Below are 21,583 nucleotides of genomic sequence, written 5' to 3'. Positions count from 1 at the left end.
CTCCTTCGGGGTGCTAACCCTGTGAGGGGGAGGCTGGAGCCACTGGGCCCCTTCATCTGGAACGCCTGCCATCACCACCCCTGCCCTAAGTGTGCCCCTCAGCGCCACCTGATCCATCACTTGAGGGACAAGGTCTCCAAATTGGCACCAATCTGTAGACAAGACTCTAAAAACAGAGACAAACAGAGACCTTGGAGAAGAAATGTGACTCCCTCCTTACTTGGAGCACATTCTACGGAGCAGCCAGTGGTGATGGTGGGTGGGGGTAAAGATGGTTGGCCTTTGGAAGTTCTGCCCTTCCCTGAGACTGTCTTGACAAATACAGAAGCCCGTGCAGGAGACTCTGAGCAGTTTGTTAATTTTTTTTTATTTTTCTCTCACTTCCCTGAAACAACAGACTCCCAGACCTCTTAGAGGAAATAAACAAATGGCAGACAACTCCCGATGACCCTAAACTTTCACTTGCCATTTATCACAGCATCAGCCCCAGGGCCCCGGAGATTCTGGGCACTTGGAGGAAACAGCTCCCTGAGAACTGCCAGAAAGCATCTGACGAGTGCACTGCCAGGTCCTCTCATTTGTCATTCTTTGCCACCCATCAAACCCTGGGAGGCTGAGGACTTCTCCCCTGGCTCCTCACAAGATGTGAGGACCAGGCCTAGGTCCTGGAAGGTCACCCCCCAGTCATCGGCTTCAAGACCCCAAAAAGAGATACTTGAGGACAATCCACAGGTCTTGGCACAGCCAGGTAGAGCCAAGGGGACAAGCCGATGACCTCGCGACTGTCTGCTTTCAGTCACCCTCCTTTGACTACTTCAGTGAAAACCCCAAATTCATCTGTCTCTAAGCTGTTTTGGCAGCAGATTTCCAGAGCTAAAGGGGCTGTGTGGGGTCTTCTTCCTCTCTTCAGATACTGTCGCATCAATAAAACACATGTGCACGCACGTGTGCACCCCGCCCCCCACCATCTCTCTTCAAGGGCCGGGACCAGAAGAGAAGAAGGGGAGGGGGCGGCCAGGATGGGATCGCCCCAGATCAATGGATATTTGAAACTCAAACACATGGCCCAGGACCTACACTGCACGTGTTAATTACCACACATGTGCCCATAAAGGAGTCCGTTAAACACAGGGGCCCAAAGAACAGAGCGGGTAAAGGACATTCCAAGGGATTAAGTAAATAGTCTGAAGTTGTGACCCTCCTCCCCTCCTGGAGCACGTGCATCTGGCTGGGGAAGATAACAGGGCCCCCCTCCTTCCCCCACTTCTTCCCTGGGGCCCCACACCTGTGGACCGCAGCAACCCCGGCCTCCCAGCCTGGGGCCAAACACTGTGACCTGCTACCGCCCGGCTTCCCGCCTCCTCTCCTCCTGCTATCTCTCCGGGCCTCCTCCCCCGGCTCCTTGCCTTTCTCCTCCTCTCCTTCACAGGACTAATTCCTGGCTGGCAACCAGACTCTCCGTGGTCACACAATACATCTTTTCATTCCTTCCAGGCAGAGAGAACCGATCCCTCCCAGCCCTGTCGGTGGGGCAGATTCAAAAAGCCAAGAGGGGAGGGAGAGAGAAGCCCGGTCCCGTCCTCGCCCTGCGGCCCCTCACCCCGCACACCTGCAGACCTTGGGCCTCACCTCCTTTCTGACCATACCCCTCACCCGGCTCAAGGGTCCCCAGGCCAGCATCTTTTAAGTGGCAGCCTCAGGCTGTGAGCTCCAGCTCTAGGGAGATGCCTTCTAGGGGAAGCCACGTGTGGGCATGAGCTCAGACAAGGGGCCTTTGTGCCTTCCCACCTGCTGCTCTGCAGAGCACATTCCATTCGTAAGTGGCCTCTGAAAGAGGAACCTTGGCAGGTCGATACAGGATATTACGAATGCCCTCTCATACCCTATCCCCATTCAAACTCAGGCTTCCTGGACAGGTGTGGCTTCAGGTGGTCCTTCCTACAGGTGGCCCAAATCTGCCCTTCGCAGCACTGCCCAAGGAAGACAAAGAAAAGAGGATTTAGTGCCTAACTGGATTCTCCAAAGAGATGGAACAAGAGATCACTGGGCAAAATTCAAGTCTCCAGGGGAGAGGGAGCCCTAGCATCTCCTGCCAGGGCCTCATCCTGACCTTGGCCCCATGGAAGAAACCTCTGCAGAACCACCCAGGAGGAAGGACCCCATCCAGAACAGGGGAGTAAAGAGCTGGGAGCCGACAGCACTTGTTCTCCCCTAGAGGAGGCTGCAGGTTCTGCCCTGTTCCCTGCACCACCCTAGAGGAATCGAGCTCCTCTGGCCTCCTTTGGCCCTGGCCCTACAGCCAAGATGGAACGAAGGGTGCTATAAATGTCCTCCCCAACCCACCTGCCCTCTTCCAGCTGGCTCAGTGAGTTCCAGGATGACCACAGTTCTGTCTCATTGTTACCCACAGGGCGCAAAGCCACATCGACCTGGAAAGCACTTCTCTGTCTGGTTTAAGAATAAAAGGTCTGGGTGACCTTTCTTGGTATTTGGGCTTTATTCGGCATCACATGTTCAAGTCCCTTTGGAAGGGAAAACCCAGGTGGTCAGTTTTGCCTGGTTGCCAATTTTCTCCCCTACTACAAGGACCTTGGGCCTAGAGACACAGGTGATGCTCCTGAAGGTTTCAGTGGCAAAAACCAAAACTGAAGGTAGCTCCTGTTGCCAGCCCCTGCAGACACAGATCATTGACCGTGCTGGTGATTTCAGATCTTTGCAGACCTGGAAAAGAGACTCCTGCCCTTCTCCCCACCTTTCCCTACCTGGGCAGGAACCACAGGCATTCATGGCTGTCTCCCCTTGTCTGAGAAGGATCTGGAAAGACACTTGCTCCCTTCTTTTCACCCACTGTCTCATTTCTGCCTGTCAGGAAGAGGAGCAGCTCATCTGGGCCACGGGCGTGTTTCCCAGCAGGTCACCATATTCTACTGGGTCACTGTATTCCACTTCCACATCTTGAAGCATCTGCATTTCAGACAGGAGGTTCTCAGGACTGTTGTCTTCTGCTTCAGACTGGATGTCTTTGCCTCTTCTTCCCATCCCCAGGGCCCAGGGCCTAGCACTGCATGTGTAGGACAAGCCTGTGAGCTTCGTACTCACTCAGCAGTTCCAACTCCACATGGGCTCCGTGAGCATGTAATTCCCAAGGCCTAGGTGTAGGTGGAAGCCTCAAATTCAGCAGAGATGGGAGTTCTACAGTGCTTACACACAAAACGAAATGGATACCTGCTTTCCAGGCTGCTACCAGCTCTCCGCAGGTGCTGTCCTAGAAGCCAGTAGCAGTAAAATAAAGGCCTGAAGCTGTCTCCCACGCTGGAAATTGTGGTAAGCATGTACCTACTCCTCATGCAGGCTGATCCACTAAACAGCATTCAGACAAATACCAGCTATCTAACTTCTGGGACCCAGCAAGAAAGGAATACATAGGACCCTTTGTGAAAATTAAAACAAAAATAATAACAACAACAACAAAAAAAAAAACAAACAGGAAACATTACCATTAAAGTCACTAAAATATAAAGCTTTACCCTGTCTTCCACAGTCTCTCCTTTTAAGAGATCATGGTAGCTTTTCATTTGCTCTTTAGTGTTGTTCTAGGTAAAGAAAAATTAAAGCCTTCAGCTTTCTATGGAAGCCATGGAGCACAGTCAGGCCCTGTGGCACATACCTATAATCCAAGTGACTCAGGAGGCTGAGATAGGAGGATCACAAGTTCAAAGTCAGCCTCAGGAATTCAGTGAGGCCCTCAGCAACTTACTGAGAACCTGTCTCAAAATGAAAAATAGAAAGCTCTGGGGGATGTGACTCAGTGATAAAGTTACTCTGGGTTCGATCCCTAGTACCAGAAAAGAAGAAGAAGAAGAAGAAGAAAGCCATGAAGCATACATCACAGAACCTATGTGCTTTTGGGCTTTCTATATCTGGTGGCAGCTGATACTCATATCACAGGTATCTCCTCTGCTCATGGGCATACTTCACTGTCTGCTCAGATCCAAGACAAAACTACTCAGAATTTCAAGAAAACAAGTGCACAGGCCACACACCCATGGAGCCAGCCCAGCCTTAGTGAAGAGAAGCTGAATGCACTAGAACACATGGGTAAGGAGAATGGCAGGGGAAAGGGGTGTTACTCCAGAGAACGCCAAGGGCAGACGTGGGCACCCTATCTTCACTGTCCACTTTGGTTGAATGCTGGCTACATCAGTGGCTGACCAGCTGACCTCCCTAGGGAGTCCAGGACCTTAGGGCACACAACAAGATCCCTGCAGCTCTGCACCTTGCTCGTCCCCCTTGGAAATTCTAGGAGATCAGTCACCACCACTGGAGCCTTACTTACCACCAGAACCGGGAGGAAACAGGACGAGAAGGGAGAAGGCTTTCTGGGGGGCACGTTTAGCTTTCACTCCAGGCTCCTTCTATCTTGCCTAAGAACTTCTGCTTGGACCAGCTTTAGAAGCAAACATTTAGATAAAGCATCAAACTCCACTCACCTTTCCTTCCCGAGTTACCCTGGCTCAAGGGCTTGTCGGTGACTGAACCTTGGGAGAGAGAAGAAACAAAAACAGTCATTCAGAATGTGCTGCGGTTGGTTTCTTTCAAAGGGTTGGTGAGGCCTGACATTATGAGCATATGGCCGTGTGTATACATATTGTATACACATTGGCAGATATTATATACAAAGTTAGTACATACATACATGTTGAGCAGGGTTTGTTTAACATCAATGTCACTGATAACCCAGCACTGTTTTGAGACAAACTGTGATTTCCAGGTTCCCTGGCAGTGGTCTTGACCAGGTTCTTAAAAAAGTCCATTTACATGTAACTCCCCTGTTGAACATTCCAGAACCTACCCCTCACTTCTCACCAGTTCCATGTTCTGAGCCATATCCAGTCAGCAGGGCCAACTGAAAAGAAACCCCCTCTTACTGCAAATGCAATGATTGACATCCCTTACTGGTTAAGGCAGGAAATCAGTGATTTTCCATCTGCATTAAGTAGAAAATTGTCGGTCCAATTGTATTGAATGGACCAAAATAGTCTGAGGCATGGAAACAATTTTCTAGACACAGCCTGTTCCTCAAGGAGGGGGTAGCATATGCATTTTCCCTGCATATAATGGAATGCCACATGGACCCATCCTCCAGACCTGACCCTGAAGCCCACCCCCACATATGCAGGGCATGACATTGCATCCATGAGACAATACCTACGGAGATACCACCAACAAAAGGAAAGAGAATCCATATTTTCTTAATCTATATCATATCCCTTCCTTCTCCATATCCTAGTTTTGTGAGAATTCTACTATATTATCCTACATGGCTAGTTTCTAGTACATTTGTTTGCTTTAAATGAAACTTTCCAGGTCATGTGCAAGGAGAGCTAATTCCTGCCCCTCCCCACCCCAGCCCCAATTACGGTTTCCAGTTTCCATGTAAACCACAAATAAAGTAAACTTCCCTTTTGGCCTGCAAATTTTGGTTTCCTAATATACATTCTTACTGTCCTATCCACTTACTTTTCCCTTTACACAGAAGGGCTAGTAGAAAAAAATAATTAATAAATTTTGTAGAAAGTTTAAGATACTAAGACTGCTAGCCTTTGGAATTTCAAATAGGCTTTAGCAAATGTTTTATACTTTGTTGGCATTTAAAATTTAAAATAAGTGAATAAATAAAACCCAAGCACACAGATTTGGGGAAATGGTGAGAGAGGCACTTTTGAATGAGAGGTCGGCTACACAGGGAATTTAAGGGAGGAGCTCATGAGTTCTCATCACTAAGAGGAGGTAGAAGGTGTGAGGTTTACATATATCCAGAATCCAAAATCCCAAGAATTTGACCTAATAGCAGAATTTCTCTATGCTTCTAAAGTTACAGTAGAAAGGACTTAATCTTTCTTATGGACTAACCCAAAAGATCACAATCAAGCAACAGTTTCCTAACTTACCTACTCAGCAGAATCACCTGAGAAGCTTCATAAAAATAAGGACTTCAGGTCTCACTCCAGTCCTACTGGATCAGAATATACCAGAAGCCTTGATATCTGGCTTCTTTCTTAATTTCCCAGGCACTGTTGATGATCAGTCAGATTTAAGGGCCACTGTTATGAAAGTTTTCCATTATGGTACATTACTTTGCTCAAGTGCGGTAAATCTATGGCACAGAGGCCACCACTCTCCTCTCCTGCATCTGTGACAGACATCACTAACTGATCGCTGCAGCTTTTGATGTTGGAACTCATGTAGTCTCAAAACGCATCCCAATGGACCACTTCAAGGACCACTAGCAACCAGTCAGCACAAAAGCTAAACACATACATGCCACCCCAGCTCTATGGGTTTCCACCAATGCTTAGGAAAAGAGCACCGCACCAGAAATCTAAACTCAAAATAAATAAACATATAACACACTGGCCCTCATTACCCAATGGATTACTGAGGAGGCTGTTGGAGTGGGATCTTTCCTGCCCTGGAACCGGGCTTATAGCCATCACCAACCTTTTAAAGGTCCCCAACAAGATGAGGGAGACCAATCAAGGGGTCTTTCTCCAACTCTTCATTCTTCCCGCCCCTCCCTACGGTACCTGAACATACAGGAGTTTTATTCTGCACAGAAGAGCCGCTGATGGGCTTCCCGTCCGGGGTGACACACCAACAGTATCCTGTGTAGGTATGGCACTGCACCTGTTCAGAGGAAGGGGAGGGAGGAGAACCTTGAGTCCCAATCACAACATCAAGAGGCACCCCACCCCTTCCCATGCACTGCCCTCAGGCAGAACAGCTCCTGCCACCTCTCGCCCCACATCTGTCTTCAAGTGCAACACAGGTGGGTTGCTCGGCCAACAGCATCCACACACCACCATGGCCATTTATCTGACAGCTGATATCCTTCTGTGGTATGTCCACTGTGATTTTCCCATGTTGGGACTAACTGATCCCTGTAGATTCTTTTCCCAAGTATTGGCATATGCTCCCATTCCATTATTAAAAATTCTAATCAGTAAACTAATTAAGCAAGTATGAGTTGGAACGTCACCACTGTGGATTGATAGGTCACTTTTTTAACAAGTAGAGACAAACGGTAAGCTCCTTTTCTTGTTCAGGTTTCTCTAAGCTTTCATGCATGGATCAGCCTGCCTACTGATCATGGGCTCCCCTGAGCCAGGGCACACATGCGCATCACAGGGTCAAAGCAAGAAGAAAGCCCTTTGTGCCTATAGGTTCTATTTCTAGATGCCCAAATGCACCACTGGGTGACCGTCCCCAAATCTCCAGGATCAGGTCCCCTTGTCTGGGATAGGAGATGAAAATGAGCTATTTGTATCCTTTAGGAAATTCTTCTTTCTCCTCCCTTAGCTGTCACCTCAGCCACCTCCTCCCACTCCACCCCACTGTCCTCTTCCCATCTGTTTTCTCTGTGAAGTTCCTAAATACACGTCGGATCAGATTCCCTTTCTTGAAACCCCTCAGTGAGGACTGGAGGTGTAGGCCTAGCACGCATGGGCCCTGGGTTCCATGCCCAGTGCTGCAAAACACAAAACCCTCAGTGACTGAACTCTGAATACAGGACAGATTAAACAAATTTGCATGCCGCTCAACGTCTCCCATGACCTGACCCTATCTATCCCAGCAGCGGCGTTTACACCATGGTGTCCCACACACTCTCCACTCTACCACAATGAACCCTCTGATGCTTCCAAACACACCCTGGCGTCTCCAGATTCTGAACCTTTGTTTGCTCTAACAACTCAATTTGTCAGGAACACCATTCCCCAGCCCAGCCCAGTCCTCTCCTAGTCCCTCAGTGGCCCATCCCCCTTCAAGACACAACTCCCCCTCAAAGCAAGCCAGTCTTCCCTGTGTCCCCTCCTCCCTCTGATTCTTCCCCAAATTCAGAGCCCTTGTCACAGCAAGCTCTCACTGTGGATTTGACTAGTCCTCTTCCCACGCTAGATCATGACTTCAAGGACTGCAAACTAGTTATTTCCCCCTTCCTAGCATCTAGCATAACACCTGACATTTACTGTAGGTGATTGATGGGCTGAATAAAGGCACGAATTCTCCTATTTCCTCAAGTCTTGGTCTCCATCAATTCTAAAAATGCAACATCAATTTAAAGAGCCGTAGCACATTAACTGTAGATCTCAATGACAAGATGTGTGCCAATTGCAAATAGATTAAAGTGTGAAAAAATGTGCCTCTTGGGATCAAGGACATATTGAAATCACAGCTAGACGGTAATGGCATACAAATTAAGCTGGGCGGCAGAGAAGGAGACAGTGAAAAGAGCAAGCTGACAGACTGGGCAAGACCCAGAAGTCATCACTAAGGCGGAAAAGCTGCAGACGGGTTTCTGCTCTCGTGTGGGTACCACACACTGCAATCTCCTCCAAGACAAGCTGTTTCACCACAGGTCTACTCATAGAAATCAGGGCAAGACAAAATGGAGGGCCCCTTGTTCCTACCAGCACAACTACTGTCAAAATGAGGCACTTGCCTCTAGCATCTCTGCAAGGAGGCTGCGCCCAGTGCCTTGGCCCTAGAAGCACATCCTGCTGCCCTTCATTTCATGGCCTGGTCATTACCCACAGTCATGGTTAATCACCACCGTCCATATCTTGGGTTGGGACAGCATTACTTTCTCAGGGGGGCTAAAGGTGGAAAGAAAAGAAATCCAGACCAACCAGGGTTTGGATACCAATCCAGTCCGTTAGGAACTGGGCATCTCACTTAGTCCTCTGAGCCCCATTCTCACAATGCGGATGACAATGTCCAACCTGAAGGCTCAGGGGACGCAGACCAGTGCCTGTCATGTGGTAAAGGACAGAAATGGAATGGCTACAGCAATAGTTGCTCTTGGCTGTATCAGAAACACCTGGCAAGCTATCTTTTCACAGGCCAGAGCTCCCCTAGTAATCTCCACAGGCTTGGGTGGGAAATGCAGCAGGAAACTTGGAGCTGATCCCCTCAGATTCCATCAGCCCTGCAGGGGATATTTCCTAGAAATGATTCTTCACCAGAAGCAACATTTTAATGAGGCCTGTTGGCTGCTTTCTCCTCCTTGGCCAATAACTACCTCTGGGGGAATGTGTCCAGGGACTGGGCAGCCATATTGACTCACCCAGAGGCCCCTTGGCTCCCATGGTCAAGGTGGGGTCTCTCTGCCTGAGGACTGTGCAACCCAAGTCAGCCCGAAGGTTGTGCCTCTGGGCTGGTGCTTCACTGATGGAACCAGGCACTGTGGTCAAGGAGGCTGCAGAGAGCTAACTGATTTGAGAGCCCCCTCCTCCAAGGCATGCACAAAGTCCCAGCTAAGGTTACTGGGGACAGAACTAAATGCATGAGTCAAGTGCCAAACCCAAAGTCTTATATCCAGGGGATATAATCTGACCTCTGGGTTCAGTGGGTCCCAAGGGCCATATTCACGGTGAGTGTGCCTACTGTATCCCTGCGGGCACTTGGGCACTGCCTCCCAGTTCCCAGTCCCCAGCCAGGCCCACAGGCCCCAAAACAGCCCCTTTACCCCCAGGGTTCTTGGCATTTCAAATCATTCACACTTTAAGAAACTGGACTACAACACCCTCAGACTGGGAACGCCTTCCCAATTCTATGAAACTGAAATTGAATGAGGAATCGTTGCCACATTCTTTTTGGGCCTGGGGTACATAGTAGCCAGCACACCTGCCTCAGGTGTATTGTAGGGGAGGCAGCAGATGGGAGTAAAAGAAGGCAGAGAGACCCCAGAAGGATGTCAGACTGTGGAAACCACAGAAGAGGCCAAGCAAAAGCCCTTTGCTGAAGGTGCCCTAAGGGAATCAGCCCATGATTCTAAATTGAGAGGTCATTTTTTAAGTTGTCTTGGGGAGTTTTCAAGATGTCTTCTTGCAGAAAAAGAAGTGGCATGAAGACAGACTACAGCTGTGGAAAGCTGCTTCATCAGACTAAAGCCTCAAATTGTCTGCATTTATTTTAAAGGGGAAGATGATGATAATAATAATACCTAGGGGAGATCCAAGATGGCAGACCAGAGGTGGGCTGCGCTCCTTGTTGCTCCGAGACTCGGGTTATGGAGGAAATGAGCAGAGGAAAATCAGTTTCTCTGTGAGGTGGTCTTTGCTGCTCTTGGATTCCCTGCTGTTTATGCCATTTGTCCACCTTGATCACCCACCGTCTGCCAGTATATTGACTGCCAGCATACATTGAGCACACATCACTCACTGACTGCCGCCTATCATCCGCCATTTGCCCGTTTGCCTGCATCTTGCCTGTCCATCGTCTGCCTTTCACCTACCCATCACCCACCACCCAAGGTTCACCTGCTGATCCTGATCATCCACCAGTAGCCTGCAGACCACCTGCAGACCGCCAGTGGATCACTGGCTACCTGCTGTTGCCTGGAAGTCCACTGTCACAGTACTCACAGGTTTGGTTACACATGGCTGCCACCATTTGGGGACAACAGCCAGGACCTGCAGGACCCCAGGCCCAACTGACTGCACCCCACACAGACTTGAGCCATGCCCCGCACTGCAGCTCCCATTTGCCAACATGTTTGGAAGCCAGTGTGGTCATCTTGGATTATCCTGGAAGCAGAAGCTGCCATCTTCAGGTGGGGCAAATCCCATCCTAAGATGCCTGCTGGAGACTGGAAGTTCATTTCTCATGCATCAGGCTACTGAAGACTGGGAGGTTTGAATAGTATATGACTGTTACAGTGTGGATTTTTTTTCTCCTCTTTGGAAAAATTTTAAGTTTTTATTGCTTTATTTTTCTCGCTCTACTTTCCTTTTGTTTACCTGTTTCTTCAGAGTCTCTTTCTCCCTTTTCTCATGCTAACAACCAACATCTTTTGATTACAATTTCACTCATCCTACAATCTAGTACTTCTATATACTCTTTTCTTATCCCATTAACAGTTACATCCTATACCCATCCTCTTTGTCCACCATTAGAAATTATAGACCTCATTGCAAATCCATTTGTTATACTGAAGATAATAATTGAACTCATCCTCTCTGTTTATTATGACACTATTGTTAACGTCTTCATAGGGGCTATTTGGTTTAGGGCTGCATATTGTCTGTACTGGGTGCTGCTAATATTGATCTCCCCCTTAAAGAAGAGGTTTTAGAAACCTGAAGGGTCACTACCCCAGATCTGCACTGATAGAGGGGAAGACATGTGAACAACATGAAAAAACAAGGGACAAAAGTGTTCCAAACAAACCAAGATTCTATATTAATAGAATCCAATGACAGTATGATAGAAGAAATGTCAGAAAAGGAGTTCAGAATATACATAATTAAATGATTTGCGAAGCAAAGGATGAGATAAGCAAACGTAGGCAATGAACGATCACTTCAATAAACAGTTGAAAGAGCAACTGCAGGAAGCAAAAGATCATTTCAACAAAGAGATAAGGATTCTAAAAAAAAAAAACAAACAGAAATCCTTGACATGAAGGAAACAATAAACCAAATAAAAAACTCAATGGAAAGCATCACCAACAGACTAGATCACTTGGAAGACAGAACCTCAGACAATGAAGACAAAATATTTAATCTTGAAAAGTTGACCAAACAGAGAATATGGTAAGAAATCATAAATGGAAACTCCAAGAACTATGGGATATCATGAAAAGATCATATTTAAGAATTATTGGGATTGAAGAAGGCACAGAGATACAAACCAAATGAATGAACAAACTATTCAATGAAGTAATATCAGAAAATTTCCCAAACCTGAAGAATGAAATGGAAAATCAAATACAAGAGGCTTACAGAACATCAAATGCACAAAATTACAAAAGATCCACACCAAGGCACATTATAATGAAAATGCCTAACATTCAAAGATAGAATTTTAAAGACTGTTAGAGAAAGGCATCAGATTATATATAGGGGTAAACCAATACAGATATCAGCAGATTTCCCAACCTCAACCCTAAAAGCTAGAAGGGCCTGGAACGATATATTTCAAGCTCTGAAAGAACATGGTTGCCAACCAAGAATCTTATTCCCAGCAAAACTAACCTTCAGATTTGAAGACAAATTAAAATCCTTCCATGATAAACAAAAGTTAAAAGAATTTACAAATAGAAAGCCTGCTCTACAGAACATTCTCAGCATAATATTCCATGAGGAGGAAATGAAAAACCACAATGTAGGTCAGAAAAGGAGGAACTACCCTTAAGGAAAAGTCAACCAAAGGAGAAACCAAGTCAAGTTAAAAACCAGAAATAATAATACCTATCTTTATTGTTGGGACAAATAAATTAAATAATGTAAATACAGTACTTAACCCAAAGGGTAAGTGCCCAGTTCACTTTAACCATTTGTTTTTATTATCATTATGTTATTTTTAAAGAAACGATCTGTACCTTCAAATGGGTCAGCACCAGATTATCTCATGGGGACAAAAGAACATCCTATTCTGACCAGCCTGAGGGGAAAGAGCAATCTGAAATCAACAAAAAGTTTTTAAAAGTCTGGGAGCAGGAACATACAGAAACAGTTCTATTACTCTCAGAGAAGAAAAGCAAGGCCTCCTGCAGAAAAGCAATCAGGGTATAAATTCTATAGAATTGATGGTTTATACTGACAGACAAATGTGAATTTTGCCTGGTTTATGTTCCTCTCTTGCAAACTTATTCTTTTAAATTAATAAGTAATCGCCTTTGTTTCCCTGCGAGCCTCAAATTGATCAACTCTCAGCCTTAATCTAAAGGAGAAGCCTGGGCCTGGGGAAATGAAAAGGCAACTGGCTGTTTCTAATATCTTGCTGTGCAGTTGTCAAAACTCAGGCTGCTCCCACCCCAAAGGTACAGCACAGAGGCAACTAGCTCTCTACCACACGGAGCCTTCTAGGAGGTGTCAACCGAGAGATCTTCCTTTAGAGATAAAAAGTGTGCACACCTCAACGAAAGGGGAGGCTGCTCTCTGCTTATATTTCAATTATCCTGTTGGATATAACTGGTGTTCCAATGAGTATGTTAAAACAGTGCGTTGTGAGATATGTAAGTTTCATCTGACTCGCATACTTTCATGTTATTGGCAAGAAGCCCTTTACATAAACAGTTCAGTGGCATATTGCAGTTCAACCTCCATCCAAATTAAGACAAATTTGAAATCACTTTAAGCCTGCTAATCTTCAACATTAGCCCGATTCCTGGCCACCCAGGAGAATGTGGAAGGCCAGCACTGCCAACCAAGGCAGATGAATGAGCGATGAGTGGAGAGGGGCCCAGAAAACACCAATTCACAGGGGCCAAGGATAGGAAAGCATGGAGAAAATCAAAGGGCAGGTGGATTGTGTGTACAGCACCCATAGGTGCCATGCCCAAAATGGAAAATTCCACCTTTTACTTTAACAATGGCTTTCCAATCCCCATCCGTGATCTCTGCATTATCTCATTTAGGACTCAAAGCAACCCGTGTGCAAGTCCTTATAGGAGAGTCCTGGAGAGAGCTATTCTCCATGTGTCCTAGTTAGTTAATAAGATTCCAGGAAATAAGAATCACTGCTCATAACACTTCAGAACTGACAGAGTTAGAAACAGCCTTCGAGATCCCCAGCGTAACCCAAACTTTTTACAAGTGAGGAAACTGAGGCCCAGAGAAAGAGAAGTAGCATGGTCCCTGGTCCCTAATCCTAAGAGATGGAAATTTCTCAGATCTAGGAGGGAGGAGAAAAGTGGTGACGTGTGCTGGTGTCTGAGGGAACTCTCTTTGTGCCTTGTAATTCTCTGGCAAATAGAATTCCTGGGGTAAGGGAGCTGAGGGTAAGTACTCTCCTAGAGGAGGCAGCTGGAAGACAGTCGTTTGCTCCAGCGAGAAGCCTTTCCTGGAGTGCTTTGTAGAACAGCCTGGGAACCTCCGGGCACCCACTGCTGGCCAGCTTTGCCCTGGTCGTTCCTAGGGGCTTCTCTGACAGGGGTCAGAACTCACCTTCCAGAGCCGCTTCTTTGCTATTTTTCTTTTTTGCTTTCCTTCCTACCAACCATCCACTTCCCTAAGAAACCCCCAGTGAAAACGGTCTCCCACACATGCCCACTTTCTTCGGTTCCCGCCAGAGATGGGACGTCCACTGCCGTCTCTCCTGCCCAGTTGATAGACTGACAGGTACAGTTGGTGTCCTGTGAGTGGGAATAGGAATTACAGGGGGTGAAGATGTTCTCTGGCCAAGTAACTTTGGAAATATTGGGTTAACCCAAGTCAAAATATTTCTTCACTGCAGAATTCTTCCTAGCCTGAACTCAGTAGATGATTTAGCTCTAAGAGGAAGGTCCCATTTGCAGCAATTCCTAAACATCTGAAACTAGAGGACTCTACCTTAACCTCTGCGTGAGGAGCAGTTCATGGTGCTGGTGTGCTCAGCAACATGCTTTGCGGCTGGGACAGGAAAACAAACCATGGGCCTTGCTTTATTTCTTCCCTTTCTCTTGCAGCCTAGATGTCAGGTTCTCATCTTGTACTCCACACTTAGAAAACTTGCCCTCCAGCAACAACCTCTCCTCCTCTCCTTTTGTAAGGTTTTCTCAAGAAATACCTCTAGTAAACAGTCTGTCTCCAATTGTCTCATACCTTCAAGGACAACTTGGATTCCCTCCAACACCCAGAACCCTCCCACCCTGTGGCTTGATCCACCACCATGACCCCCCATCTATTTCTTTGTGCCACTTTCATAAAACAGAAAACATGAACCACAGGTTTGATTCATCATTCTCTAGCAACTACCCAACTTGTACCGAAATGACAACCGCCACATGCACGAACACTTCCTAGTGGGAAAAGGTTTAAATAAAAGCAGGAGGCGTGGGGGGTGATTTTTCTTTACACGTCTTTTGACAGTAGGGGTATGCAACTATTTTTTTCTTTGTAATCTGCCCACCGTTTTAAATCTAGTCACAGCTAACCTCTCTGAGCCTATGGATAAAATAGGGCCAATGGTACCAGTTTGAAGGTTATTAAGAAGAGACAAAGTGAAGCAAGATAGGTAAAGCATCTAACACAGTGTCAGATATGAGGAATTTTCCTTTTAAAGTACATATTTCATCATCCAGAATTTAAGAGGAAATGCAGAGAAGGAGGTGATCCTTCAATTTCAAACCCTCTTAAACATGGAAGTCTTTGTTGACCACATCACTGTGAGTTGATGGTGTGGTATGGAGGCCAATGTGACATTAGTTAGGTCAAGAGACAACCCCATTCATCCCCAAAGACATCCCTAAGCTTTTCCTAAGCACATCTGAAATCTCGTGTCCTGTCTGAGGAAGGATACTTTATAAAAAAGGACTTTGAAAAATCAGATCCAGAAGAGAGAGACCAGCAGAAAAGAGAGAGAAACTCCTATGATATGGGAATTGCTGACGGATTAAAGGATTTCTGCCAGGAAAAGAAATATTTATTGGCTAAAAGAGAGGATTTCACAAGGACAAGATGGTGTCCATCTTCAAATCTCTCTGTGAAATGTGAGATTTCGATGGATTTTGTCCCATGACTAGAACTGGAGTCATCTGTTAGGAATCGTAGGAAGATAGCTCTGCAAGTTCTCAAATCAATGTAATAAATGTAAAGAAGGACATCCCAACAAAACGGTCCCAGAATATATTATGGATTTTGTCATTGTGGGAATAAGCTTCCTGTCTGGTGGCAATCAAGCAGAACATGTGTGACTCTGTGGTACGAGAGCCCTGGGTTGGAGAAGGTAGGGAGAAGAAGATAAAGCAGACACTTCTGAGGCCCTTTAACTCAAAAAGTCCATAGTTCTACAATCCTTCTGGAAATTGGACTTTTGTTTTGAAAGAGGAAGGTGAAAATGCATAAACTAGCATCTGTCAGTGGTAAGACCACTCTTCTTAGTCTATGATCAACTTTTTTTTTTTGCATTTTCCAAAAAAATTTGAATGCTGTTCACCCAACACACACATAAAGATCTTTTGAAAAAATAGGGACCCACAAAAATTTATTTTCTGAGACCTGCCCCTCTGATGCCTAGAATGATCCAGATTTGTGAATAGTAAATAATGATAACTCTTATTGATTTCCTTTTCTTTCCATTTTGGGAGAAAAATATCAAATATGTTTTTATGCTTACAAAATACCCAATAAGAAAGGCTCACAAACAGGAGTTCTGTTTGGATCAGAACTGTGAAAAATCTGGCTGGTAGTGGGACAAAGGTGACATGTATTAGGAGCCCTTTCTCAGAACCCATGTCATCTGACAACTTCTCTTTCTTCCTACCCCATGTCTGTGTTTCTATGATCTTTTTCTATTTTGACTTGGGGGGGAAAAAACATGAAAACTCTGATCCCTTCCATTTTGCAAAAGAGTTTATTGACCTACCTCTAGGGTCAGCTCCTAGCATGTTCTGTGTACTTACAGCGGAATGGAAATAGCCCTCAAGGCATCTGTGTTATTGGCTCTGCCTGGATGTTTCCTGAGTAAGTGTTGCCCATGGACCTCTGTGTCTAGCTACCTGATTGAACGTTACCTTCTGTCTCACAAAATCCAAAGAAGTGTTTCTTTTTCAGAGGACATCAATTCTCCAGTCCTCATGACAATGCTGTATCTCTGCAGGATTTGCCTCTGCCTGCCCACTTCCCAGGATGGAAAGTTAAATCCTACAGATGTTCCATCTGTAGGCTGATCTACTTGTAAAAACTCCTTCCCTATTTTGAGTCAGAATCTCTTGTCTTTATATTTTTACTCGGTGACCCTGGGCTAGCTCAGAGGCCTGTACAGGCTATTGTCCTTCATGTATCCCTTTGGTCATCTCACTTCCACTCATCCTTTGGTTCCTCTCATCTCCATCACAAACATCTCTGGCTCCCCTGAATATTTCTCCTGTAACTCACCTGAGTCACTCTCCTGGATATGCCTTAGTTTGGCAACATCACTTCAAAAGATGGCAGTGTCCTTGAGAGAGGCTACATGGAGCAGCGTTTGGGACCAAGAACTCAGGATCGAGGCTGCTTGGGTTTGAACCCGGACTCTAACCAGGTCGCAGGCTGTGTAACCCTGAGCAAGCTACTCAGCTCCTCTCTGCTTCTGTTTCCTCATCTATGAACCAGAACTGTAACAGTGCCTACCTCATAGGCTGCAGTGAAAGGTGAATAAATATATGTCAGACATGTGTGAAACAGCCCAGAATATCATAAATGCTACGTAAATGAGAAAGTGGTGGTGCTGCTGACTGTTAATATCTGAAAAAGAACAGAACCATAGAGAGACTGAGGCCTCACCATGGGGCCTCTTTCCCATGGACGGCAGGAAGGCCAGAGAGGCGCTTCCGTCTTTCCCTCCGTCCCAAGTACAGTTCCTTGCAGAAGAGCAGCCGCAAATACTGCCCAGAGCTCTCTCCTTTCATTTCCACAATAGACAAGTGAAAAGGACAGAATCCCAAGGACTACCAGGAGACCAGATGCCCAGTTAGGAGCACCCAAACCCTGTGTGCTTGGGCCAAAATGGATGACATCAGTCAATCTTCGAGAGGATGTTCAGTGATCACTCAGCTGGAATTCAGTCACAGAAGAGCAGGACACAGCAGAAGCTGGGGCCAGCAAGCCCTCACAGAAGAGCACACAGCACAACTCCATTCACCTCACCTTGCTGCACATCCCCGCTTCCAATGGTACCAGCTCTCCCATTGAATAAGTAAGAGTGGTGGCTCCTGCCATGTGGACGAGTCCCTCCTGCACATGAATGGATCAGCCTCTGTTCCGGCCTTCATTTACAAAATTAAAATTTTACTTTTATACCTGCAGTAATGGATTGCTTACTTGCCACAAATTACATGCCACCTAGAGCTCTCACCCTGGGAAGCTGGCTTCTGCTGCTGTTGCTCCCTGAGGCACAGCTTCCACATCTTCCCAGACGGCGAAGTGCTGAGAACCTTAGTGAGCACGGAGGAGCCATCAGTGCAGGGAGAGGAAAGAGCATGAGCCCAGCGTTCTGTGGGGATGGGCTGCAGCACATCTTTACAGTGGCATGGTTCACTGTAACCCACGGTTCCTATTCAGAAAAGAAATCCCTTCCCCATTTGAAGATTCAAAAATAAGCCTGTCAAAGATTGACAGTTCTTGAGGACCTACAGGACTCATCTCTGGTGATGCTAGAGTTTCCTACCACCAATTTGTATTCCTCTCTCCCTTCCCTTGCAAATATCAAACCAAGGACACTGAGACTATGAGACCACAACACAGGCCACAGGTACCTGGATATTCCACTCCCAGATGCACTGCCCTGGGAAGAGGAGCTGGCAGCAACCCTACACGCAGGTGCAGAACAACATAGTGAGATCACTGTTTATTTGAACAGGACGGAGAAGATTTCAAAACTCACTGCAAAGTTATAATAAGACAGGGTGACACCAGCGTAAGGCTAGACATGGAGATCAATGGAATGGAACTGAGAATCCCAGAAATAATCCCTCATATGTATGGTCATCCAATTTCAACAAGGGCACCAAGACAATCCAAAGTAAAAGAGCCTTCTCAATAAGTTGTACTGAGATAACTGTTTACACACAGGCAATGAGGTAAAATTGAACCTCTACCTCACACGATGCACACAAATTAATTCAAAATGGATTAAAAACCTAAATGTGGGATCTAGTGTCATAAACTCTCAGAAGAAAACCCAGGAGTAAATCTTTGTTACCCTGAGTTGAGGAATGGTTTCTAAGGTATGTCAAGAGAAGCATAAGCAATAGAAGAAAAGAAAATAGGTCAACTAGACTTCAAAATTAAAACTTCTGTGCCTCAAAGGATATTACCAAAAAGTGAAAAAAACAACTGAGAAAATAGAAAATATTTGTAAGTTGTATATCTGATGAGTCATGTATAGAATGTATTACAACTCTCATAACTCAGTAATAAAAAGATAAATAACTGAATTAAGAAATGGGCAAAGGATCCAAATAGACATTTCTCCAAGATAGATAAATGGCTAAAAAGTACATGAAAAGATGCTCAAGATTGGATTAGTCCAATCAAAACCACAAAAATGCCAATTCACACCCACCAGAATGACTATCATAGAGAAGACAGATAATAACAACTGTTGGCAAAAAGGTAAGGAAATTGGAACCTTCATACATCATTAGTAGGATTATAAAATGGTGTAGTCACCTTGGAAAAGTCTGTCAATTCCTTAAAAATGTAAATATGTAGCTACCATGTGACCTCTCAATTTATTTCAAAAGAGAATTGAAAATATATGTACATAACAAAACAAAAACATATATGATTGTTCACAACAGCCTTATTATGATAGCCAAAACATGGAAACAACCCAAATGTCCATCCACTGAAGAATGGATAGACAAAATCGGACACAGTCATAGTAGAATGTTGTGAGACAAGAAAAAGGAATGAAGTGCTGATTCATGGTACAACATGGATGAACCTTGAAAACATCATGTTGAGTCAAAGAATTGGCCATGAAAGACCATATATTATGATTCCATTTATGTGGAATGTCCAGAATACACAAATCATAGAAACAGAAAGTAGATTAGTGACTGTCAAGAGTGGAGGACAGCCAATGGGGTAAGTACTTCTTCTGCAGTGGTAAACAAGGCCTGACATTAGTCAGTGGTGACGGCTGCACAAGTCTGTTACTATACTAAAACCTACTCAATTGTACACCTTAAAAGGGCAAATTTTATGTAGTGCAATTATACCTCCTTGGAGCCAAGAACAGAAATAGGTGGTAAGCTCAACAGACCACAGTTTGCCAATCTTTGGATTGCCAACTCTCCCATATTACAGATGAACAAATTAAGACCTAAAGAAGGAAAAAATAAAAACCCAACATTTGCTGAGCAGCAAGTGTGCTGACCAGAGGGCATATCTGTATACATTATCCACACCATGGGTTATTTCGGAACAAAAGCAACTCGAAGGAAAAACACATAAAACAAGTAGCAAAATGCCTTGAACACAGTAGATGTTCAAATTATAATAACTGTGTTTACTGAGGACCATTTAAAGACGGAAAAAGAAAAGGCACAACTTGCCCTACAAGGGTCCACTTACTATTTATGCCATCTATACCTAAAGAATGGGCTTGAATTTTTAACAGTATGACTGCTGAAAGACAGAGAAAGAGAGAGAGAGAGAGAGAGAGAGAGAGAGAGAGAGAGAGAGGGAGAGAGAGAGAGAGAGAGAAATATGTTGGCATTTTACATGCCCCAGAGAGCTGAGGTCTAAATTAGAACACCATCCATAAAATCTAACAGCTAGCTGGGTGCGGTGGCGCACACCTATAATCTCAGCGGCTCAGGAGGCTGAGGCAGGAGGATTGAGAGTTCAAAGCCAGCCGCAGCAACGGTTAGGCGCTAAGCAACTCAGTGAGACTCTGTCTCTAAATAAAATACAAAATAGGGCTGGGGATGAGGCTCAGTGGCTGAGTGCCCTGAGTTCAATCTCCAGTACCCCCAAAAAAATAAAAACACCTAAGAACTGGTTCTGTTTGGGACACCCGAAGGAGCCATCTATGCCCAGAGAAGAGCATACATATGCATGCTGGGTCTCAGTACTTTACCAGAAAGTCCTCTACACTATCTGAGGAGAGATCCACACTGTTGCTCCAGGCAAGATCTTTCCACATGAACATAAAAATGACCACTGCCTCTGAACTCAGAGCTCAGAGGTCTAGACTCATCAAAGATTGAACAAATCTTTCCGCTCCCCAAGGATGCTCAGCACCCTAGTCAGCTAACATTTAATCAGCCCAGGCCAACAAAGATCATAGTTCATGCCAGGCATTGATACCTCCAGTACTTGCTGAGATATTGGAAGAGAGGACCAGATGATAAACCATGGTATTTCCAGGGCAAGATGGTCACACAACTCAGGTCTCCAGGGGTGACCTCGGGAAGAGCAATTCTGTACTATGGGGGATGTCAGGGTGGGGGAAAGCTAAAAAGGAACAAGTCCTGCTTCATAGACTGACTCCAGGCACTTGGAAAATAAGTGTTGTATCTCCCTGGGTTTTAGGATATAGAAGAGTAAAAAAGAAATGACAAGGGAACCTACTGCCTTTGTCAAAAAGCCACACAACTTTTTCTTTGAGCCTCTAACTTCAGAACAAAGCATAATCAAGAAGGAATTACAGCTCCTAGGACTTCTATATACAAGAAAATGACCTCAGAGAATAATGCATATGTTTATGCATTAACAGAAAGAACAGTGGTTAGAAGGAATAAAAATAGGGAAAGTTGTTAATTTTCTGACAGAACTGCATCAAGAAAGATTGCTCCTGGATCATGGGGCTCAAAGACAGGAAACATAACACTTTATTTTCACCTAGAAATAGCAATAAATGGTGTTTCATATTCTATAATAGTGCTAATAGAACTATAATCAATTGAACAAAAAATTAAAATGGCTTGGGAATGTGACTGATAACAACCATTGGTCAACCACATAGTTGCTCAACATCTGTAGAAAACAATTTGGTAATATGCATTCAATGCCTTAGGAAAGTTGGGCCTTTTGACTCAATATCTGCCTTCTGGAAATTTAATTTGCAAATTTTTAAGACTCATAGAATCAATGTGATCACTTTTTTAATG

General features: G+C 45.2%; 1 protein-coding gene across 3 annotated transcripts in view; it reads right to left on the bottom strand.

Annotated features, from left to right (window-relative positions):
* Smoc1 (SPARC related modular calcium binding 1) overlaps nt 1-21,583 on the bottom strand; it is a 154,494-nt gene that overhangs the window by 47,145 nt on the left and 85,766 nt on the right. For all 3 annotated transcript variants that reach the window (XM_047542369.1, XM_047542371.1, XM_047542372.1), the window contains exons 4-5: nt 6,588-6,687; nt 4,491-4,538 (exon numbers count right to left, since the gene is read on the bottom strand). In XM_047542369.1, coding sequence (XP_047398325.1) covers nt 4,491-4,538; nt 6,588-6,687 — 148 coding nt within the window. The remainder of the gene's footprint in view (nt 1-4,490; nt 4,539-6,587; nt 6,688-21,583) is intronic.

This window comes from Sciurus carolinensis, chromosome 2 (assembly GCF_902686445.1).
Source record: "Sciurus carolinensis chromosome 2, mSciCar1.2, whole genome shotgun sequence".
Classification (NCBI taxonomy): Eukaryota; Metazoa; Chordata; class Mammalia; order Rodentia; family Sciuridae; genus Sciurus; species Sciurus carolinensis.
Note: the sequence above shows the minus strand (reverse complement) of the source record. Positions and strands in the feature narration are given on the sequence as shown.